The sequence below is a fragment of the Cygnus atratus genome, chromosome 1 (assembly GCF_013377495.2).
Source record: "Cygnus atratus isolate AKBS03 ecotype Queensland, Australia chromosome 1, CAtr_DNAZoo_HiC_assembly, whole genome shotgun sequence".
Classification (NCBI taxonomy): domain Eukaryota; kingdom Metazoa; phylum Chordata; class Aves; order Anseriformes; family Anatidae; genus Cygnus; species Cygnus atratus.
In genome coordinates, this window is record NC_066362.1 from 180634453 (window position 1) to 180659379 (window position 24927).

The following is a 24927-nucleotide window of genomic DNA, read 5'->3' on the forward strand; positions in this document are numbered from 1 at the left end:
ATTTGAATGCCTAAATTTTATTTGTGTGTATTGATGTATATCAAGGCATAGCGATTTATGGGGAAATATATTAATATATGGCGGTATCCCTGGTTTCTTCTCGGCGATGCATATCTGCTGTCCCCAGGGGATGGAGACCCTGGCTTGGTGGGCTCTGTGGGATGCTCCCTGTGGGTTTTCTTCTCCATCCAGGCTGGTGGCTTCTGAGGCCTTTTTTGGGTGGCTGGCTCCGGTGCAGTGGCTGAGCCCCCCAGGGTGACCTGCAGCAGGGATGGCTTGGAGGACACAGCAGGGCTGGGGGCTCTGAGGGGTTTTCACCAAATGCTCTGGCAAGATGCTGTCCAGCCAGGCACACCGAAGCAGGTGGCAGCTCTCAGCTGTCATCTCTGCGTGCCTCAGCTCCTCCTCTGCAGAAGAGCAATGCCTCCCACCTCCTCCAGCACCGCGCTGAGCAAAGCAGTGGGCAGCGAGCGGGGAGCCACACGCTCGGCTGAATACCTCCCAGCTGCTCGTTTGGCGAACGCTGTCTTTTCTGTGAGCAGGAGCCTCCAGATAAAGAGTTTGTCATCGTGGAATTAAAGATATTTGCATTATGCCTGCATAAAAGGGAGTAAACTGAAGAGCTGGCAGGAAAACTTAACTCTGACAGCTCAGCTTTCCATCACTTGCTGGGTGCCACTGCCATCACAGTGCTCTTTGCGCACTGTCCTCCTCCTGTGGGATGGCCACAACGAAGCTAAGAGAGAAACCAGAGCATACTGTGGTGGGCTGCAAGTATAACAAAGTTTGCCTACAGAAGCTTTGGAAGTGCTGCATTACACATTTGTAGCATATGCAAAATTGAACATAACACAAATGTAGCAACCTCTAAATTGTAGGAACAGGCTTACCGTGCAGACACTTCTGAGAAATGGGATATTCAGCTTAAACCTGCTGAAAATACTCAATTTCTAGCTGTGCTGGTCCATCAGATATTGCACGTTTAAAGTGGCATCAATCTAGGACTAAGTATTTGGAGGTGGCTGTGAAGGAAACGCACTTTCATGTTTGACAAACAAGCAGCTGTGCTTGCTTGAAGCTGCTCTGTGATTTGGAAGGCTAGAGCAGTCCCAGAAATAAGGATTCACGAGTGCAGGTGTGCTGCTCAAAGGTGAACGACAGGTGAGATTTATTACTGGGATATAAAAACGTTACCTAGATGATGGGACTGGTCAAAGCAAAAACTAACGCCTTCAGGAAAAAAATATTCCAGAGTTCTTTTCTGGTTTAAATTTCAAACTATTTCAAGCAGCTGAAATAAAATGCAGGGCAGTTAGCATGAAGTTTATTTAGGGAAAAAAAAAAAAAGTTACTGAAAAATCGTTGACCTTTTCTTCTAATTTATTTTTTCAGTCTTGAATTTTCATTGATACTTAGATATTGGAAATAAAATTCGAGTACTTCTACACATGTAATAAAAAGGGTGTGCATGTACATTTTTATTGCCTTACTATATACGTTTTCTATTTTCCTGGACTACTTTGCCTCATTTGTTAACCTGAGCCTCAAGTGCTGGGCATAATGGGAAAATGCTTGTATCAGAGAAAATCTATGATAAATTCATGAGAGGTGTTTCTTTGCCAGTTCAGCTTCTTGCTCACTAATTTCCTGCTGTAGCAAGCATATCTCGTGCTTGAAACATGGCATGCAGGTGGGAAACCTCCTGATCCTTCAGATGTTACTGCAGGAAAACCCAGTAGAAAATGAGAGCCTGTGTTCAAGCAAGGGCTGCTCCCGTGAGTAGTGTTTGAGTCATTGAAGCCCGAGAGGACTGGCAAGGAGCAGGAAGCTGCTTCATCAGATGCCTTGTAGCAGGGGATGTAAATACATAACCCAGCCTAACAGGCTGGTTTTGTGGATCATATGCACAACAGTTGTGCTAAATCGAGTGGTGCCATTTGGAAAGCACGGCAGAAAAGGCGAGACACATACGGAAGTTTTTAAACACAGATGGGTATATGAAATCACAGAGGTGCAAGCAGTGTTCATTCACCATCAGAACACAAAGTTGAGTATCTTAGCATGAACAGTAAGCTTTCTGGGGTGGGTGTGACACACAAGCTGGTGACATAGCCCCCATTCCACAAGGACAGTTATTTCTGGGCAGCAGGTTCTTTTGCACCATCCTGGCTTCACGTCGGGGGCAGGAAGAGACATTTCAGGCTATTCTTCCCAATGCTCTGATTTTCACTCACCGTGTAGCAAAGGCGATATTGCAGGGAGCAGCTCGCATCCTGCTTGAGTGCTGTTCACCATGCAGGGGTCCTCCACAAGGCCAGGCGAGCTGTGAATCCCCACCCCAGGGGCATGTCAGATGCAAATAGCTCCTACCATGCTTCATCTCAATTAAGGTATGATGAAACGGGGCCTCGAGCCTCAATCGTGCCAAGGGGTAACATGATATAAATGTGCAGCTGCGCTGATCTCCTGAAAGGGGGTGGGTTGCACATTTTGCAATTAGGGTGAGCTAACTGTATGCATGCAGGCAGTTGCCACAGCTCAGCTGATGGGTGGTAACTTATTAAACTGCAGTAACGTGAGCACTTTGAGCCATGAAACCGTACTCAAAGTGTTTGCGGACTCAGGGCCTGAGAAACCATCGCCCTCTGGTTCAGTTGCACCATCATCCTGAAGACAAGAAAAGGGTCTGAAAACCTGTGCTGTACAGTCAGATGCAAGATGAGGTTTCCCAAGGGACTCTTAAATTTCTAGCCAGAATTTCAAAGAATTTAATAGTGTTTTCTTTTTAATGACCTTGACTTCAAAATATTCATTTTAAGTGGGAATGTTTGGGAAAGAAAGAGTTCTGGAAATTTTCAGCATAAACAGTAATTCTTGTAAAATAACATGGAGAGTCATATTCAGAAGGCCTAAATTTCCCCTAAGTCTCTGGGTCTTGTGTTTCTTACCTGCTAGGGATCTTTAAGGCCTAGAGCCATCCAGAAGGGAACCTGTCCAATTTGGTGGAACTGTGGCCGGAGTATTTTTTTTAGATGTAATCGTGCTTTTAATATGTAGCACTTGCTAGTTTCTTAGAAGCCTGAAGAGAAAATTACCCTGCCAAATGTTTTCATTCCTCTGTACTCAGTCCATTAATTTTGTGTGTGCATGCATGTGACTGGGCAAAGGGAGTTGAAATCGTCCCTTTTTTTTTATTATTCAGAGCCTTCCCCATGCCAACCCCGTTAGCAGTGCTGATGATGTGAGATTTGACCTTGAGAGCATAGCTCTAATTCTGGCCCTGCTAAGTCAATGGGATTTTGTTATTGATCTTCAGACCAGGATGCGGTGCTCTGGAGTGGATAGAAGTGAAGAGTGTAGAGAACCCTTGGGGAAGATTTTCTTTTAAATGACTTTTTAATGATGCTAGAGATAAAAATGTTTGTGTTTGGGGCTAATGCCCTGCTGAAGGAATGCAAACACAGTAATACCGGGGCTGGTGCATGAGAGCAATTGAGTCCCACTGGTAGGAAACAACCGTAGAAAGCCAGAGAGAGACTTGCCTAAATGGGTGGAAAAAGAAGAAACAGCCCCTTGAAGCCAGTGTTGGTGGGGTCAGGGCTCCAATGGGTGGCTGTCACACCGAAGGGGGGGTGATGGCATCCCTCTGCAGGAGCGCAGAGCAGGGGCACCTCAGGGATGAAGCTGCCTTCACCCAGGTTTCTTCTCCCAGCCTCTCTGCTGCCCACAAATCTCTCCTCCGAGGGACAACGTGATAAAAATGGCCAAAAAGTTTATTTAGCTTATTTCACAGGACTTCTTCAGGGCCTCTGTCCTTTTGCTGTGAAGGGTGGGTGCCAATGACAGCAGATACCAATGCAGGAATGCATGTAACCACCGTTGTGGCGAACCAGCCCAGAGCCCCTTTGTTTGTTTCTGCCTGCTGTTGGGCTCTGTGTTGCCCTGGAGATCACAACATTTCAGCAAACACCACCGTATTCTGCACCAACAGAGCCCTTTTCCCCAGTTCCCCTTGAGGGAAGGAGCTACATTTAAAAGAAAAAAAAGAAAAAAGGAAAAAAAAAAAAAAAAAAGGAGATACCTGGTTCTGACCCAACCTTCACAGTTTTTCTTCCCATGTCTAAATGAATTCTGAGCTGCGACATCCCCCAAAATTTCAACCCAGGGCAGTTGTCTGCATTCACACTAAGAGCCAGTGAATAAGTGTTTTTGAGGTAGCCTTAATTATAGCTGTGAGAATGACACCAGTGTAACATTTAAAGTGTGAACATAAAATGTGGCAAATCAATCAGAGTATGGAACCACACTCGGAAAGTATTCAGCTGATGATGTTCATGATCACACATTAAAAAAAAAAAAAAAAAAAAAAGAGAGAGAAAGAAAGAAAGAAAAAAAATCACATGTGGAAAGTCACTCCTCTAGCCAATGGAAAGAGATACTTTTCTATCTCATAGTCTACAAAATTCCCTCACCTACTACCCAAATCACAGTTAAAAGGAGATTAATTTATCCCTTTGAAAAAAAAATGTTTTACAAGCCGTTATTCCTGCTCAGCAATCACACAGACATTAAATCTTATTGCAGAAAGAGGGGGGAATGCCTCTTTTCAGCATTACAGCTGCAGCTGTTTGACAGCAGTAAGTGACTTCATAAACCCTCCTGATTTGGCAGTAGGAGAGGCAGAATTTATATGCTGTCTGCTACACAGTCACAGGGGCTGAGAAAGCTCTGCAAAGCAATCTTCACAAATGTTTCACCTCAGTTTATAAATACCTTTGCTTCACCGTGTTAATGCCTCTTTTGCTGTGCTTTCCGTTCACCTCCACTGGATCATCTACCAAGACCTTTATGGCTTTAAAGCATTGATCCCATAGGTCCCACATATTTTTTCTTCTTTTTTCTTTTTCTTTTCTCAGTGGAAGATACCACACCTTCACCTTTCCATTGATTTGTTGGCTTTCTGTGGTAAAATGCAATAAAGATTTAGCAGGCTGTCTTTACTTGCAGTGTAAGCAGGCCGTATACCTTCTTGTGAAAGGGTCCGTAGTTACACCCTATATTTTCTCTGTCTCTACCAAGCATCCACTCCATTAATAATAACTTGGAAACACATTTGTCTGAGCTGTGATGAAAATATAGATTTTTAATGGTTGTCATCTCAGCCTCTACCTTTCGGTCTTCATTTTGAGACCTTATTATTTAAGAACGCATTCCTGATCTTCCAGAGCAACTTCTGGAGATGTTCCCAGCTCCCATTTATATGACTCGGGTATGAGTTTGATATAAGACGGCTATTCAGTACTTTGCAGGAACGTCATATCCATTGGGAAGTCTCCACTGATGTGAAGTCAGCAGGAACTCTTGCTACAGTGAGATCCCCAAGATTCACCTTTCAAGTTATCTGTTATTTTTATGGGACTGTTACAGCTCACATGCATCACTTGTTCCTTGGCCAAACAGCCTGCTGCTTCACATTGCCAGGAGATTTTGCAGGATTTGTCTCAGAGCAGATCGGACTGGGATATAAGGTTCTGAGGGGAAAACTGCCAGTGACCAAATGAGTTTCTCAATGATGGTCTTCAAACACTGGTGTGCTTCATGCAGGTCCTTCTCAAATTGCTGTCCCTCTCTTTGTAAAGCCATACGACTACAGATGTTTCTAAACTCAATGCTGTCCTAAAAGCAAAACCAAAAAGAAGTGAGTGAAAAATAATGCTCCCCCAAGTTTTCTAGGCATGATTTTCTAGGCACAAACTTCCTAACCATGAATGTTCATCTCTGATTTAGTGTGAAACATCTTTAGTTTTGAGATACATGTAGTGTAACCATTAAATGCTGCTGCAAACTCTCTTGGCAGGAAGCCTTAGGTAGCAGTTTCACCTACTCACTTTTAAGGGTCATTTGTCTTCCCCAGGCGTCAGCAATTAAATTTTTCTTAGTTCTGTTTCTACCAGACAGAGCTTTAGTAGCTGTCCTCAGCAATTCAGCTCCCCATAACCTGACAGGCAAGGGTAGGACCTCAGGAAAATGCAATACCCAGATGTCTCTGGAGAGCCCCCAATGGCTCCCAAGGGCACTTTGTGACAGCACCTCTCACTGAAGCACCGCTTCTGTGTGGTGTACCCCATCTGAGAGGTGGCTGGCATCCCCAGTGAGGCAGGTGACCCCGACGACCCTGCCAGTTGCACACCACGATGAAATAAGAAGGCTTCCCAGTCCCTCTAATGTAGCAGGGTGTGAGAAGTGCTGCTCGAACACCTGCACTTCCTGGGGCAAATGCATTCCTTTACCCATTTCAATGAACATCACACTCTGCAACTCCTGGAAAGCCCTTCCTGCTCTGATTTAGAAAAAAAGCTAAGTGGAGCTGTTTTCCCCTGAAGGACCTGTAGTGCTGCTGGCTGTAGGATCTTGTCAGGCAGGGACAACCTTCTGCCTGCTGTTGAGAAGGGCCAAGGTAGGTTCGTGAGCCCTATAAGGTGGTGTACAACTACTCCACGCATCTGCTAAAAGAAAAAACATCTCTCCCTACACCCATCTACTCCTACCCCTGCCTAAAAAGGGTAGGAGCAGGTGGCAAAAGCAGAGTTTTAACTCACAATGGTTCCGCAGCCTGGTTTGATCTAGGAAACGGCTGTGTCAGCATGGAGGGAGGAGCAGCTCAATGGTGAGAATGAACATTTGGAGGTGAAGAGGATGAAACATCTTCTGGCAGCAGGATCAGCCTCTGCCAGCCTAAGATGGACATGCAAATGTGGCCTCAGGCAGAGCCTGTGCCTTCACAAAGTCCCACGCACAATGAAGGTGTCTGGACAAACTGTAGGGGACAAGGGAACCTTCTCCCATAGCATGTGGTACCTCTTACCCCTTTTACTTGACGTATTTACTCTTATAGACAGTAGTAGCCTCTGCTTTTATCTGAGAGGAAATTGAGTTTTAATGTTTTTCTTAAAATTATGCAGGTTTAGACTTACTGTGGGTCTACCTTTGTTATTAAAAGAAACAAAGAAACCAGTTTCTTTGAAGGTGGAACTCCATTTCACCTAGACAATCCCAGCTTCATAATGGTAGCAGCAAAAAGGATTTGCAGTTGGAGGATGAAAATGTGGGTTAGCATTGAAAACAGTGCCACATGGCTGCCCCAGCCAGCAAACAGAAGGCATTCAGCATGGAAATATCTAAACTAGACATCCAACACCATTCTTGGGCCCTTAGATATTGTACCACAGCACTTGTGGGTCTGCTGTGGGCAAGGTGAACTCATCACTTTGGTACGCCCCTGTGCTGAAAAGCCAGGGAGTCCTGAGTCAGGAGGTTAGCTGAAAAAAAAGGCAGCCTTTTTCACATATATTTCCAAAGTTTCCTTTTTCAGAAAGATTTTGATGTTTCCTTTGAAGGTCACCTTTCAAATCTGTTCTGTAAAGTTGCCTTAGGTATAAAATCCTTACTCAAATATATTAAAAGGTCAAATAAATTGCGCTAAGTAAACAAGCTAGCTTTGCTAGCTTTCGCAGGTGTCCAGCACATGGGAGCTATAGGATACATGACAGAGAATAAAAACTTGACTTATCTCTCTCCTTTCAGTGAAAATGGGCTGTAACTAACTGAAGCAAAAGTTTCAGACTAAAAATTCTTTCCGTTTTAACTTCAGGAAACAGGGCCCTTGTGAGCTGAACTGATAGAGAGCAGCAGTTCGTGTGGTATTTCGCCATTTAGGAGATGCTAACAGGAATATCTGCAGTGATTTGATTTTAAGTGTTTTCAATTGCAGGACAGGAGCGGATCCTCCCTGCAGCTTTCGTTTGTCAAGATCCATATGTTTAGACAGATGAGTTAATAAAGAACCTCCCCCAGAATAAAAACAGCAGGGCCTACTGGTTTCAAGGCTCTCTAATTTATGGCTTAAAATTTTCCACTGCTCTGGGTTTGTTTCATGCAGTTGTCACTCAGTGGTAGGCTGAAGTTTCAGGGTGTTTCTGATGGCCCAACTTTTATTTTCGAACCTTAACATAAAATTGATCCTATCCACCAACTTGCTTCAGGTTTATGAAGAGGCTGCTCTTATAAAGGCTCCTTTACAGAAGATACAAACTGCTTGTTTCCATCTTTTACTTTATTCTGAAATGCCAGCCTGACCCATCAAACAGACTCCTACAGCTGGCTCTAACAGACAGCTGCCTTTTTCTTTAGCATGCTCAAATTTTAGACCCTGGCCGGCTGCCAACCCTCAACATTTTTGCTTAATCTCCGTGCACCCTGGTAGACAAAATTTCCACTGAGGACAGAGTGGCAGCAGTGGTGCCCTGCTCCAGGTGCTGGATGCTCTGCACAGTCAGCAGGCCAAAATCTGGGAGCTGGGGCTGGAGTGCCAGAGCTCCTAATGTCCATTCCTGGTAACTCGGTGCCTCCACCCCCACTGACCTATTTTATGTTTTTCTGGAATAATTTATCAGGATGGCTCAAATCCTGGAGGAATAAAATTCTCATTGAAAAAGTGATTCCTGCAGCGTCTCTTGGGTAAAAAGTCTGAGCCTGAGCTTCTTCCTGGAGACTCTGCACACGGTCAGCGGGGAGAGACAGGAATGGTTTATCTGACCTCCAATGCCTGTTTTGGGATGAAATGAAATTGGAAGTGACTCCTTCTCTGTGATGACTCTGAAGGGAACACGGCTTGAGCTTCTCAGAAAAGTTGCAGGGAAGCCTCTGAGAGACTGATGAGCCCCACCTCACGTCGGTACCCACCTCTCACCCCGTTTTCTAAAACAGTTGCAGTTGGAAAATTTCTCCTAAGATATGCACCACCAAAAAATGGTGGAGTCATTAATAATTTCTTGTAAAGTTACTATTTCTGTAGAAAAAATAATCCCCCAAGCCCCTGGTGTAGTTCATTCTGTGGTTTGCTGTTGTAAAGACTCTCTCTAACACAGCAGGTGCAGATGCATGCAGAGTGCAGCACTATCGTATTAATAAAATGGAACCGCCTAGGCATATTTCCTCCGAGCTTCCAGAAAGATCTTGGAGGCAATTCCTCACTTGAAAAACTTCAGATCGTTCATTTGTCAGCATTTAAAAAAAATATCCACACAAACGAGTATTAATGCCTACAGCTTGCAAATAACTTTATGGAGGGTGAGGCAATTTTTTCCAGGATCAGCCTTCATATTAATTACTTTTAAAAATGAACGCTCAAAGCTATTAGGTCCAGGAACAACTTCATAATATCAGTGACTGCAAAATGAAAAACGTGCAGGCTGGCACATTTGTTCAATATGTGGTGGCAAGCGAGGAGTCTGCTGCTGTTTTATGCGAATTCTAATGAAAGCAATTTATCTCATTTCCGTCACCCCTAAGCCATTATTTATGAATCAGTCTTCAGATCTCTCGCATAAGGAAGAACTAGTCACTGAGAACCGATCTCTGATTTGTATCAGGAAATCAGCAAGCAGAAAACAAGCTTATTAAGTACCATTAGATATGGCATGTATTAACAGCCATCCCCTCCGTGTTCCTTCCCCAAAACATGCAGATCCCCTAGGTGAAGAGCCCTGTGCTCATGCTGTGCAGAGATGCTCAGCTGCACCAGACTTTGCTGGCTGCTCTGCCGGGGAGCATGATACCTCTGGGTTCACCTGTGGCCAGACACAGCGATGCCTGATGCTGTGCTGTTGTTTGGTCTGCACTGAACTTGGGGTTTCTCTTTTGCTCCCCAGGGATGGGTCCTTGATACAGCAGGAAAACAGAGCAACTGGCACTGCTGCCTGCCTGTGGAAAGCTCGGCAGGGCTGCCTTCACGCCGCTGCTCAAGTCCCAGTGAAGCAACTTGCTCCCAGTACAAGCTAAGGGCCACTGGGCTGACTTCACAGCAGCTGCACTGTTTCACCCCAATGTGACATTTAGGACAAGGGGATTATGGTAAACGTGCAGGTCTGCTGATGCTGCCCCAGAGCCTGCCACCCTGACCTTCTCCATCTTCCACAGCCAGCAGAGAAGCAGCACTGCAGCACAGGGGCAGTAGAAACTTGCACAGTCAGAAGTTTTTTTATTATCCTGCCCTGCCAATCTGGCACCTCTGAAGGACAGTATTTTCTTTTCCCCTTTAAAGAAAATACCATGACTGTTTTGCAAATGGGACAGCTATTTTAACTTCTTAGTATGATTTATATTCCACTCCCTGCTGGCTGCCATCAAGATTGGCCCAGTCCAATCCGCTACACATTTCTGATTTAGTACCATTCGAGCGACCCCTTGGTAACTCCAGTGAAGGAGACAGGATGTTATCAAAAAGCTGGAGTAATGCATAGCTGCACCTGAGCACAGCCAAGGCAAGCCGCACACTGCTATTTTGGGAAGCTTTTCTACCTTTTATTTTTCCTTTTCAAATGCACTCAAATTGCTGCTTAAAATACCGAATCTCTCCCTCCGTTAAAAAAGGCTGTTCTGTTCGCCTTGGCAGCGTGTAATTACGGAAGAGAGAAAACGTGGACGTTATTACAGGGAGCCTTTGTGGAGGCAGAAGACACGAGGAGTTCCTCGTGGGTGCTGATGCCAGTAAAGAGCTGGTCAGGCAGTGGGGCGATGCGGTCATCTGTGTCCCGAGGCAGGGGGAAAGGGACCTCTTGCCCTCCCATCTTCACGCAGACAGCATGGCTAAGCAGACTCTTCGCGGTCGTACTGCATGCAAAATCAGTAATGACATGCTTGCTGTCACTAGTAAAGGATTTGCTCCAAATTCTTGAAAAGGTGTCACTTTTCATTAGAATGCCCACCTTTTAATTGCTAAGGACCAACAATGTCTAATGTACTGGGACACAGCAGACCGTATTTCCAATACTTACAGGCAATAGGCAATTTAAATGTTGTTCCTCCAGTTCCTTAAGTCTTCTGTTTTTTCAAACCTATGTCTATCTATTTTGGGGCCATTGTATAGAATGATTTTTTTTAACCAGTTCAGTTGATAAACCAATATCAGTACCATAAATCAATAAAAAACAACCAAGGAGCAACCCCAAAACAAATGAGAAACAGTAAAGTCAGGATTGTCAAGAAGACCCAGAAAGAGGCATGAATATATCAAGAAACAAGAAGTACCAGATACTGACTGCTAGCATGCATGATTATCTCTGAGCCATAAAACCAGAGCTTTCCTTCTAAAAACAGTGACTAGAAGGATATGTTACCATGGGCTTCCGTGTTGAAGGGATTCTGGCCAACTCATTGGCTAAGAGCTTATTTTTAAAGGCTTGTTTATCTGAATTTATGACGAGGTTATAATATAAATGGATCCCTTGAAACCCAATTTGCTTCAAAATCAAATCTACAGTAGTGAAACTACTCGCAGCTAAGGGGTCAGTTATCCATAATGCAGAGTCTGTGTAAACCTAGTGCAAAATTGATGTAACCTTATTGTAAAAGGGAAGGGGAAAAAGTCCTGGAGCTCAATGGGTCATGATAATGGGTTTTCAGTGAAAAAAAATATAAATTAACTTAACTTCGAGTGGAATAGGAAAACCAGAATCCAAAGTAAACTGTATTCCCAGTAGTATCTAAGCACATACTTTCACAAAAGTAGTATTAAAGTAATTCTGGGAAAGAAGAGGAAGAAAATAAAATCTTCATTGAGATGGCTGCATTTCATAAATCCAGCATTTGTTTGTACAAAAACAAATGCCATCAGTCTTGTTTATTTTAAATTACAAGTAATGAAGAAGTCTTACTGGAAAATTGGTTTTACCGAAGTCCAACCTATCACAGTACCCTCATTTCTGAAGAGGGATATCTAACAGTTTTAGCTGATTTTTAACTCACTCATATACAGCTTCCAATATCACACGTTCCATCTGTAGGCAATTTGGACCCACATTTTCAAAGGTTGCTTCTGATTCTTGGTGGCTGGATAGTAAGTTGAGATAGCTTGGATTTGATTTTTCACAACAAAACTGGCTTTTCAACAAAGCCAGTCAGACTCTGTACATTGATCAAGCACCTGTGGAAACAGTGTCTGGCAATATCTCAAATTCATCACCAAAACTGAGAAGCCATAGCAAAGTTTTATTCACAAACATTTATCCACCAGATAAGACTTTTTGGCTAATTCTTTGCTGCTTCCCTATCCCCCAGCTTTCCACACTGTGCTGGTCTGTGCTGGAAAGGTTAACATAAAAGTAAAAGATAGGTTTATCTGTAGCTTAACTGGCCCAGCAATTGGTGCCAACTACTAATGGGGTTTCTGTGGAATGCACCTCTGCTACCAAAAAATTGGTGAAGAGCTGCCGTCTTGTTCTACATGGTACGCTCAAGATTCATCCAAAGGCAAGAGTTTTGGGGCATGACAAAGTAATTTGACTTCAAATGAGACACATCAGACTCCTTAACTAACCCCTAAACCCATCACTTGCAAGCTCATATCTAGGCTTTTTCTTGAATTTCCTCCTGGGTGAATATACATAATTATTGCATTTTTCAGAAAATTGTAGATTTTTTTTTTCAGGTAAATGTTCATTGGGTCTCACATGCTGCATGTATGGTGTATCATTATGGAACAGCCATGAGCTCTGCTGGTTGGTAATTTCACTTGCAAGATACTGGTCATCGCTGCATCTTGTGGTGTTGGTTTTTGGCTCTTTTAGGAAAGAGGTTAAAACTAGCTTTTGAAAAAGCTCTAAGTAATCTTTCCAGGCTACTCAGCAAGTAAGCAAACTTCCATTCTGACAAGAAGTGTTTTGGACCCCCATGATGCAATTATATTGAACGATCAGTAGTTTTTTGACTGTATTGAAGGCTATAGGCTTAAATGAGAATTAATTGTCATGAAACTCTTCCAGTCCACATGGCAAGACCCAGCGCATGCAGTTATCAGTGCAGTCAACAGCCTTTCTGCAAAAAAAAAAACTTGGGGAAAAAAAAAAAAAGATTTCTTCTGTGTCTCCCATACTTACTTTTGGGTGGAGAGGAAAAGGATGCTGCTGTATGAGAGGGAGCAAGAGGGTCTGCTCTACTTCTATGAGCCGGGAAGTCGCTTCAACTACTCGGGACAGCTTGCTGCGCAAAGCCATCTCTCGAAGGGTCTCGTTCCTCACCAGCCGAGGCTGGGACAGCATGTGTGGCCTGGGCTCACTCGGGCTGAGGGGAGTTAGGTCTCCACTCTCCTCTTCTTCCTCTGGAGTTTTCCCCAGGACTCTTCTCTCTTCTTTCAGCTCCCAAGCCTGGCCAAGCCTGGCTACATCCATCTCCCCTCCTGGGCTGTACCGAGCTGGGCCAGGCCTGCCAGTGCTGCTGGTTTGGGCCATGGAAGGCTGTGACAGACTGAGGGGAAGATGTGAGGCTGTGGCAGCCTCCCTGCCTCCCCACACCAGCTGGAGGGTGTGGAGAGCCCCTGCCTGGTGCTCAAGGGACTCGAGCAGAACAGCTGGGCCAACCATCACCTTCCCCTCCTAGCTCCAGGCCTGGCTGTGGCCTTTTAAACCCTGTTTGGCCCCTTCCCTCATCCTTATCTCTCACCCTGAAGTGGGTGGCCACTTGTCCTGTCCCGCCCTAGGCTCATTTTGGCAGTTTTTGGGAGGTTTGCGCATCCCTGGCCGGGTGCAGAGCGGGGCGCGGCGTAAATCTCCCCGCTGGCCTGGCCCGTTCAAGGTGTGGCCTCAGCCCTCTGAAGGCAGCGTTATAAAGCTGGGTGCTGAAGGATTTTACAATGTGCTTCAATGAGGAATTTAAAAGGGGAGCAAGGGCCAGAAGGAAAAGATTTCCTTTCAAACCCCCTCCTGGTTTCAGGGATGATCAGCATGGATCTGCTAGAGGCTCCTGCGTCCCACGCCAGATGCCTCCAAGTGACACCGACCACTGGAAATGCCCAGACTGGGTGTCCATTGAAACTTTTCAGGCTATCTTGGTTTTATTGCTATTATTACTCACAACCCCAAAATGCATCAAATGCATCCAAACCTGTCAGCCTGACAGTGCTGCGTTTGGCACACAGGGAAAAAAAAGAAATCTCAAGTAGGAAAACAGTGGGTTGGAAACGGGAAGGCTGAATGAGCCCCACCTGAAATAACTCCAAAAAAAGGCATTTCTGGCTTTGGCAAGTCAGCCAGAAGGATCCTATATGTTTTTGTATATGGTTCCCAGAGGATTTAAAACTGTAAGATTTGATGCTAAACCTATTTCTGTGCTGTGAAACCAGGGACAGCTGTACAAATATTTGCTGTTTTTAATTAAACCTAACATTGCTACTTCCTTGATTTAAGTTAGGTCAAAGGACTGGCAATTTTATGCTTTGATAGATGAAGAAAAACAGTTGTGGGTGTTGTGTTTTAGAAATATGGTATAAGAAGTCTGAGGGAAAAGGCCTCAGAGGCTATAATAGCTCTGCCCTTGTGCTTTCTTCTCAGAGATGTTTTCCTTGTCAAATATTTTGCCTTATCCATATAGCAACTGTTTCTACTGTAATTCTGATCATTACTTTTCCTTGAAAGACTTTTATCTAACTTTCCATTTGCTCTTGAATTAAGCTTTTGGTAGCATTCTCTCAGCTTTGTGTTCTTTATAAATTTAAACTAATCTGTTTTGTTGGGGAGAAATAAGGAGGGATGTGCTCAACCCCACTCTCTTTGGACCCCCTTACATCACCTAAGTCCCTCGGCAGAGCATCTCACAACTCCTGCTTCTCAGAGCAGGGTTTTACTGTCCCTGTCTCTTCAAAAATCAGATATATCAATCTTGTATCAATTCCAAAGACAAAGTAAATCAGTTTGGAGACCTATTTTTTGGTCACACAGTGAAGACATCACAGCACCAGCATAGGACGAGCAGAGAAAAATTCTCCATTTAGCTCCATGACTGGTTTGCTGCTTGTCCTGAGGCTCTCCTGTCTCTCGCTCTTCCACTACGGGAGCTGAGGATATTGATGCTGAATCCGGCAGTGACATGCTTGGGGACCCGCACAGTAAAAGAACCAGGTTTTAGAGTTCCTCAGGCGTTTAGAGGACAGCAAAAACAACTTAGAATCTTAGGAAACTTAGGAAATTCTCTCAAATAGTCTTTTTGTCAATAAATCCCAATGCATCAACATACACTATATGTTGGAAGATATCCATTTATATTGATATTCTGTTTTAAAAAGTCAGGAAGAAGTTTCTAAAAAGTCAAAATAAAGCAATTTATTTTTCAGTCTGCATTTAAGCCAAGGTGTAGACAAAAGACACCATGAAGAAATTAGGTAAGTGTTTTTTGCTTCATCCATATTTTGGTTTTCAGGTGTTTGGTTTTTTTTAGATTTTATTTTAGAGAAATTTTTGAGATTTCAACTTTTAATCCTCAGTGAAAATGTTAAAAATTTCTGTGGAAAATAGAAAAAAAAACAAACAAAAAAAATTCTTGCCTTTGATAATTGATAACGAAGACTGGAAGGATTGTCCCTTCTACCTAGTTTAATATTATTTCTACTTTAAAAGTCATATGCATCACTGTGTTAAGTGAAACTAGTATCATAGCGCTTAAAGATCCTTCAATATATTTTCAGTAAAGTTGTTTGTTATTATTACCAGTGTTAGTGTATTATATTACTACTACCAGCAGGTTTATGGTAGTATTAACATTGATTTTAAAATATATTTTGCTTCTTTCCTAAAGGTATACACTTTATCTGCCAGTTGATAGACAGATGCCAATTGGTAGACCCCTGTTCCTTCTTACAGGGGACTGTCAGGCTGGACTCACAGCAGTGTGAGACCCATGTCAGGCAGTCAAACCAAATAACTGTGACTGAGGTAAAAGAATAAAAGTAATTAAAGGTAACTGAAGGTACCTGTGAAAGGTACAGGAGAATGGAGAAGAGCTGACAGATCTGCTGTTTATGAGCTTGCTCACTTCCTGAATTCTAGAAATAGGGTTTTCTTAGTGGCTCAAAGTTTTGAGATGGATTAATATTTTATAAAGTTGTTGGGGTTTTTTTGGTATGTTTGTTTTGTTTTGTTTTGTTCTACTAAAACAAAAAGTAACTCCAAACCCTCCAACAAGCCCTTACCAGGAATTCTTTTAGAGAAACATTATACAGGCACAATTGCAAAAATGAGAAGTGGAAGTCTGTCTTTATTTCCAACATCTGCTTCCCTATCATTTCATTGTTTATCTACGTACCATGTGGAACCTTGAAGATATTGAGCCATCCATCAAGTAGAGAGTAAACCAAGAGGAGATATATCACAACTTAATGTTAAAGATATCATATGCTCTGACATCTACCTTCATTACCGCTAGTACCTCTCACCTCATAACTAAAACTATGGCAGAACGGGTCTGTTATCTGCTTTTAACAGGGTTCTGGTGTGTATCCATAAATCCAGAGGTTCTCTTCTTGACACTGGCGCTGGCCCATCTGCTTTGCAAAGTATATTTGAAGGGGCAGAAATGGATGTAGAAGCTCCCCCCCCCCCCCCGCATTCTAATACATATAAGGAAAAGCCAAGTTTGTCCCTACTGTACTTTTGTTATAATTGAATGTATTTTTACAGTCAATGAGTTTTTCTCAATGAGTTAACCATCCTTTCAGAAAAATAAGATGAATAGCTGCTTATTTTAATCTGGCAACACTTTGAGCAAATACAGCATTTTTTCTGTCTCATATAGCTCAAGGCTAAAAACCGAAAGAGCAAGAAAACTCCTCTTCCCCTCCCCAACCCTTTTCAAAATGAAAGTCAAGTTTTTGTGGGATTCAGCACAATCCATGGGATTTATGTTGCACCTGTTGAATTCTCACAAGAAATATCAATTAAAACATTGTGACTTTGGAAGGAGCATAGGAAATCTGTGGGGAGACTCGAGCTCCATGGATTTTCTGCACCTGCAGCTGTCCCGCCTCTGTGCCTCTCTCGGGAAAGGGGGGCCATCGGGCCGGTGCCACGTGCCGCTCCATTTCCATCGGTGCAGGGGGAGAAGAGAAGCCCATTTCCCTGAGCTGCGCCTTGCTTGCTCTCTCTCTTGTTTGAGTTGGCACCTCCTGACAGTATTTGGATGATGAAGTCTTCCAGACACAGCAGTGGAGTGTTCAGTCGCACAGCTTTGGGACACTCTCCAGTGGATGGGGCTGGCAGTCATGTTGAGCTTTGGGGCTGCAGGGGGGGGAGCAGGAGGCTGAGACCTTATAGTTCCAAACAGAAATTAAAACTGATAATCATTTTTAATGATCCTAAGTTACTATGAGTTCATAAGCCTTTGTCCCTGGCTGGATTTAGTGATATTTACCAAGAATGGTTGGGTTCTGCATTGCTGCTGGTTGCTGCTGTTGTTTGCAAGTGGGATGGCCATGGGAGAGCAGGACCATAGGGACCATGTGGGCTTAGGAGAAAATGCGTGGCCAGCAAATATGCCACATACGTTCACAGAATGTGTTGATCTAATTTGTACTTGATTGGGTCCAAATTTTGTGCCTTATTTATTTATTTATTTATTTGTGTTAATTTGAATGTTGCTAAGGGGAACTCTAGACTGTTGTGGAGATAGAATAAACATTTATAAAAGTTATAAGCCCTTTAGTTTCAAGGCAAAATTCAACCAGTAACTCATGAGGATTAGGAAGAAATTTGTCTCTAGTGAGAAGGCAATTGCACTGTGTCCCTTCATCATACATCTTAGCTTTTCTTGGGAGAGTGCTGGCAGTCAGTATGGGCAGAGGAAGGATGTGTAGTCTGATCCACTGTGGCACAGGCCAGACCCATAAAGGATCCAGCTTTATAAAGTTCCCTGCTAAAATAAAAGTTTTTAAGGCATCTTCTACTGTTACCCACCATAGCGGAGGACGGGTTTTAACTCATCTCTTGCAGGTGTTGCCTCACTATAAGATGAAAAGCTGTTTGGGGAAATGCTGTATTCCTTCTGTTCAAGCTGGGCTAGCAGAGGATCCAGTGCCTCATGTAAAGAGCTCACAGAAGGCATCATGATTTTGTAGCCTTGTCATTCTGGGAAAAGTGGGTGCTGGACACCTGGCTGTGTCCAAGGGCTGTTTTGGCATTTCACAAACATTTTAATGGAATATATACAGTATCATGGGAACAAGGATTTGTAGCCCCCACAAGGGCAAAGCAAGTGAGACATTCCCATCTGCCAGGGGCTTCACTAACATCTCTCCTGTAAAACAACCCAAAAAGCTACCAGTTTTCTCCATCGTTATACAAAGCAGTGTGGAAGCTACTACTGCTGCCCCAGCATGGAGCTGCTGGGGGCTGTTCTACTGCTGTGCACAGCCCCATGAGTATTTAAGCAAAGGAATTCCTGGATATTGGATATTAATGCAGTTTAATAAGAAAGGCAATGAGAAAGTTTCCTGAGCAATTGCAGGTGCTTAGAAAGCTTTCAGACATGTAAAAGGTTCATGGATAACAAGCAGAGGCTGTCAGAGTGCAGTTTTGAGAGCAGGCATGTGAATTCTGTCATTTAAGTGTCAACTGCTGTGGCTGGATGTCGAGCCTAAGAACAGCTGTACTGGTTTGGATCACTGTACTGTGAGCCCGTATTCTTCTCCCAAAGTATCAGGGGATATCCTCTGAGTTTTGTTTTTTTTTCTGAATGAGGCTAATTCCCAGCACTTTGAGTGTGCTCGCCCTACAACTGCCCCCCAACAAAGCCACTTGTCTGCCTGAATTGTGGCAAGGGAGAGCCACCTTTACCATATAACCCAGACAAAAAGAAAACTGTGGCCACAAGGAGATACCTATTGATGAATGAGAAAAGGCAAGTAAACTGTCAAACATTTCACAGCTTCTGAACTTTCTCATCTAGGGACATTTTCTGTGCCTCTGATTTTTATTTTTTTATTTATTTTTTAATAATTCACAGTGGATACCCCTCCAAGTTCTTGTCCACTCTCCCTTTAAACACATGTAAAATTGTTGCAGCCACAATGTCTTTTGGCTATGAATTTTGTGCCCACTTGCCACTTGAGGAATCACTTCTTTACATTTGTTTTCAATGTGGCTTCCTTATGGCCCATCATTCTTGTACTGGAAGGGACAAATGAGTAGTTAATCCTTCTTCATGAAGCCAGGATTTTGTAGTTATCTATCACACCACCTCTTTTCCAGGCTGGAGAACCCAGGTCTGTGCAGTCAAGGAAGCCATTTCATAACCTTGGTCAACCCTGATGCTCTTCTTTGAGCCTTTGCCATCCTGAGAAGAGGAGACCAGATAAAAAGGATTCAAGGAGATGGTGAACCCTGGATTTCAAGACGTTCATAGCTGAAAGAGCCCTTCTGGTGTTACTGCTCCCTTCCAGCCTCTTCCCCTTCTGCTACTGGAGGTTGTGGCCCCTATAGAGGACCATCCCTTGTTCTGAAAGCATAAAGCCAGCACAGATCACTTATAAAATGACGAATACCTGAATCAGCGCAGCTGGCTTAGCAGTGGCGTGGCAGAGACAGCCCCCGTGGCCTGTTCTGCTGGCTCAGGGCTCTGCAGCTGAGGGCTGGGCACACCAGCTGGGCACTGGCTGCAACGTCGGCCACCAGCGCGGCTCCTCCTGCAGCCACCACTTGACTAGACTTCAGTGTGTGTTCCTAGGATACAAACACAAAAATATTTTCACTTTCCTACGTGTCATTCGGGGCAGACGTTTTGCCCTCAGAACCAACCTTTTTATGTAACACCGACTGAACACACATTTCGCCTAAGCGGAGATACTTTGTTAGAAACAAATGTGCTTATAAGCATTTGGAAGCGTAAAGGTGATATTTATAAAGCGACCAGAACACCCACCACGCGCTGCATAAGCCAGTGAAAATAACAGCTGCCGTGGTTTATCAGCTTTAGAGCACCTTGGGAGCAGCGCAGAGAGCGGTTCATCTGCAGCGTGTCAGAGCTGAGCGCAGCTGACTAACGCACCGCTGGAGCTAAAGGCAGGCTAATCACATATAGACTGCAAGTAGATGGTAAAACGAGTCGCAGCTTTATGGCTTTTCAAATGCTTTCTCCTAATATCCACATCTGTACCGTGTTTGTGAGAGTAAAAGCAGTGAAAATTCCTGCAGGTCAAAATAACTTTATTCTTAAGAGTATACCTAGGGTGTTGTCTTCCCTCCGTCCCAGTGGTAAACATGTTGATGTTGGAGTAAAGGAAGGGCTGGTATTTTTCCTGGATGAGCAAAGTACAGCTTTATCATTCTGCATTAACTCTTTCAGGTACTGTCTATACTTTTTTTTTTTTAAATTACTAAGCTCTGTTCTGAATGTTTTGAGCCATAAAGGTGTTTTTTATTATTATTATTTTTATTTTTTATTATTATTTTTGAAACCACTAAGAATCCTGTGTAAAATCTGGGGAGTAAAATCTGGCAGGAACTGAATAAAATACGATTACATGAAGTGTCAGTTTTGTTCTCAGAAGAGTTTCCACTACAGAATCGCATATTTATTTTTTTTAATGTCCTAGGTCTTTGAAAAAGATTCAATTTGCATTTTCCTTAGGGGCAACTTCAGGTAAATTAACTGAGGCTGCATTTCAATAGACAATGCAAGTCGTCATAAAATGGCACTAGCATTGAAAGACACAATCCCATGTACATCCAACATTGTCTTGCATTCCCACTTCTGCATTACTTCCTCCCTTATAGCTGTGCAGTGAACTGGAGTGAGAAGCTGATTTGGTTTAAACTTACCCAGAAAAATAATAATAATAAAAAACTGAGTTCCAGAGTTCACACAGGAGGGATGCTGTGAGGCAGGAACAAGTGACAGGGGACTGGGGATCCTTTTTCTTAGCAATATATTTGTCAATTTATAATGTCCATCAGGCTGCTGCCACAACTAACCCAATATTAGCGGTATGAATTTTAGCCAGAAATAAGTGGGAATAGTTATTTATTTATTAAAAATAAATAAATAATAGAAAAGAAAAACATGAATAAATATAGCCCTGTATCTTTAGAAGCAGGAATATGAAAATGGTGCAAGTTCTAAAAATCTAAATATATGTTATGTGGCATGAAGGGAGTTGCTACAGGCTCAGTCTCACCTGGGCAAGCTGCAGTTTGCTTTGCAAACATGCTGAAGGATGGTTCATGTGTTAAGAGCAAGTGACTCATAACTGGACCTTCTGGGAAACATTATGGGGTCACCTAAATTCAGCAAGGAGTTCAGGGAGAGGAAACCGAGCTTAAAAGAGCTGCGAGACTTGAGCCCGTGCTGCACACAGGATATCAGGTGGCAGGAGGAGGAACTGGCTCTGACCAGAGGGGCTGGAAACAAGCCTGTCTTGGTAGGGTCAGACCTGCAAGGCTCCCAGCACGGATGTGAGCTGGCAAGGAAGGTGGGAGGGAGTCCCTGGGTAATTCTGAACTTTACATTAATGAACCCAGCTTCCAGGCAGAATGTCCTTGGGAAAACAGGAAGGGAAAGGTTGAAGTGGAGCCAAAAAATAGACTGGGTGAACAGCAGGATTCATAAATCTGTGTGCAGTTTTTACCTGCTCTTGCAGAACCCCAGTCATGAAAGAAAATCAAAATTTCATGTTTGAAATCCACATAGCAACATGTGAGCTGTTTATATGGGTGCACACTCAGCTGAGTACCTGAATGAGCGACTGAATGCTGATTGAAGGGTTACTGGCTGCAAACAGAGAGCTGTTTACGTTACAGGAGAAATATGGCATACAAATGTCCTACCGTTACAGAAAAAGGTCAGGTCAGATGGACAAGATGGATAAGACGCATTGTTCTTCTAACAAAAGAGGCTGAGTCAGGCCTTCAGAACAAGATGTGGATGAAGGTACGTATAAACAAAACCACCAATAAATCTGCCGTCAGTATTGTGCCCTCGCTTGCTGTTTATGCACATGGGTTGGGTAAGTGGCCTACGGAGAACACATGTAGCAGTAGATCCCTAATTTTAGCTGGATAAAACTTAAGTGTCCCGGTCTGAAGGGAGTCCTCTATGTTTTCTATTTTGTCAGTGGAGAGAGAAGCAGGCTCACAGGGCGGTGTGCTCTGCTGTAAAACTGACACGAAGCTCCCTATGGGTGATGGTTCGAGACAAATGGCTTAGAGCAGGCAACTCTCTTCTTAATGGCTGAGGTCAGGTTGGTGAAGCTACTTGTCTTCACAGTCATTGTGCAGCTTTCAAAATACAAAACTTACGTCTGAAAAGCTGAATGTAACTTGCAGTCACTAATATTAATCTATAAGTATATTTCCATCTTCCCAAAATTATTTATTTCTGGATCCACACATCTTCTACATTTACGATGGCAGCTCCCCCTGGATTTGACCAAAGAGGTATTTTTTTGCCATTGACACTCCCATGACACATGAGTTCATCAGAGTCTGCTGTTTGAAACAGGCATACGAGGGGCCAATTCATTGAGCACAACTTATTCCAGATCTTTGCAGAAATATACGATGCTCTTGAGCCCATACAGATGTGTAGCCAATAGGGAGCTGTCTGGCTACACAAGTTTTTTATATATTTTTCAACTAAATCAGAAATCCAAATGCAATAGTCAGCACTCAGGGATGTCTACATGGATTTGTGACTCTCCTGCCTGAGTTCTAAGGTTATAAACCAACGAAGGGATTAAACTCATACGTTCATTTTTCTTCCTTATGTGACAGACCTAAGATGAATAATATTGTTCATTTACAGAATCAGAGAACATTTAAATGGGAAAGGCTTCTTCAAATTGTTGAGGTAAAAACCTGGCCCTATTGAAGGTGGCTTCAGGCTGGTTTTGATAGTGCTTGGTGTCACCATTTTTTCACAGGGGGACATCTCTTCTGCTGACTCTGATGGTTTCCCTTGTGCGCCTGGTCCTCTACCGCTTAAAAATACACAGAAATAGGACATATGCTGCCAATCCCAAGGCATAGACTAACATAAAGTAAAGTTATTTAATAAAACTGTAATATAACTCATTTTATTCAGCCCCTTCAGAAAGCCATGTGTGAAAGAAATGTGGACTGGAAGAGAGGAGAAAAATGATGCTGTTGGCAGCAAGGGCACAAACAATGTGTCAGCTTGAACCCACAGAAATGGGTTCAGGGCAGATTATAGCTCCACATACACACACGTAAAGCTCTGGATCCCATCATGCCCTTCCCTCTGACCATAGTGCTGCCCTCACGAGAAGTGAAAACCAAAACCACCGACAGCTCATCGAATGCTGGGCCAAATGCATGTGGGCTGTGCCATACCTGCTGCAGATCCCTCCTGCCAGACACGGGGAGGCTCCATACCCACGGTGAGCACATCCTGGGGAAGCAGGAGCCTTAGCAGCGAGGAAATAGGTGCAGACCTGAACTTCTGGCCCTGGGGAACATGAACCAGCGGGATCCTGATGGATGACTGACCATACTTGTGCACACAGCTTCAGGCAAAGGGAAATGATGGATTACTGAGTCCCCTTCCACCCCTGCTCCTGCTGCTGGTGATCTGCTGTGAGCTGGGAGGGCAGCACAGGGAGCTCAGCAGGTAGTACAGCTCTCTTCTTATCCACCCATGTGCAAGCAGTGCAGCTCAAATTTAGCACTGATGTGGAGCATTTGGCCCAGTGGGACTTATAGGCAGGTCCTCCTTGCCTGCAAATGTTAAGTGCTGGCAGCAGACACAGGCTGAACAATGGTATTAGTTCATCTCTCAGTATTTCTGTGGTGCTAAGGAAAGGAGGGCCAGGACTGAGCTCCAGTACTGGACCCGTGGTTTACCCACACCGCCTAATGGTTTGTTCTCTTCCTGGCTCTGTGTTGGACCTCTCCAAGTAGATCACTCCAAGACAGTGCCCAGACATAGCTTTGGACAAACCTGTGCCAGCTTTGCCTCTCTCCATGTTATACCTTTCCCTAATGCAATACCAGCAGGCTTTGCATCCCCAAACACCCCCATATTCCTGTATATCGCAGTCAGGGGCATGAAGCATGGACCTCACTGTCTTGCTGTAGCAGCATAACTCTGGTGAGATGCAGCTTTGGTTTGCAGTATTTTAGAAACTTTGAGCTGAAAAAGTTACAAAGAACAGTAACGACACCTGAGGGCAAGGGGCACGACATGAGGCCTGCAGGAGACCTCGAGCCAAGGTGGTACGGCTGCAGTTTGCTTGGGAAGAGGCTCAGCACACGCAGTGTAGATGAAAGTCAAGTGGTGCCTACTAAATGGGCAGTATTAATCCATCTGGACCTTGTGCTGGGGTCCATATTGACGGAAATTGGAAATGACCACATCTGTTCCAGTTTTCAGATGATGCCCTTTAGCCCAGGTTGCCTTTCAAGTGAATCCCAGGTTTTCTTGGACTTGCAGCTTGCGTCACTGATGGCAGTGCATCTCAGCCCCTACAGCTGTGGCAGTGCTGGTCACCAGAACATAGGGCCGTAGAGGTTGACCACCCCAAGCTGGGGAAGCTCTTGAAGAGTCTCTGAACCCCAGGGTCTCATCCCTGCCTACTTTTAGAAGAAGGAAGGTTGAATCTTCTACGAATAGCTGGAAGAATCCAAGATGAGGAAGAGAGGCACAAATAGGGTCAGCCTGGGAGAAAAGCCTTAGTTTGAAAAGCCTTGCAGTTAGTTTTTCAGTGTAGGAAGAAGTGATGACAGCCTGCTCACTTCCATCCAAATCCCTCTGTCATCCAGTTCTGGGAGAGGACTGGGATCTCTACATGGGGCACACTATATTTTTAATCCAATTATAATATGGCTCAGTCCCTTTCCTACAGCTCAGGCTGAAGCATGAACACAATTAGACAGCAACTGAGTTTAACAGCCATAACCATAAACTTGATGGTTTGCATAATTTAGATGAGAGTTTCCTTAGAGATTTGCTGGAAATATTGAAGTTCAGGGTTTGGGTTTTTTTTCCTACTTTTTTTTTTTCCCTTCCATTTTCATTTCTTCCAAAGGCAAAAAGCAAATTCTGCAGCTCTTCTGCAAATGGTTTAAATGTAAAGGTAATTTCTCTAGAAAG

At 43.8% G+C, this 24927-nt stretch overlaps 1 protein-coding gene across 1 annotated transcript; it reads right to left on the minus strand.

Annotated features, from left to right (window-relative positions):
• Nucleotides 1-5469: 5469 nt before the first annotated feature.
• Nucleotides 5470-13418, minus strand: DLEU7 (deleted in lymphocytic leukemia 7). The gene is made up of 2 exons (XM_035542567.1): nt 12936-13418; nt 5470-5676 (listed from the first exon to the last, which is right to left on the minus strand). Exons 1-2 carry the CDS (start codon nt 13416-13418, stop codon nt 5470-5472), a joined length of 690 nt encoding a protein of 229 aa, XP_035398460.1.
• Between the last annotated feature and the right edge of the window lie 11509 nt (nt 13419-24927).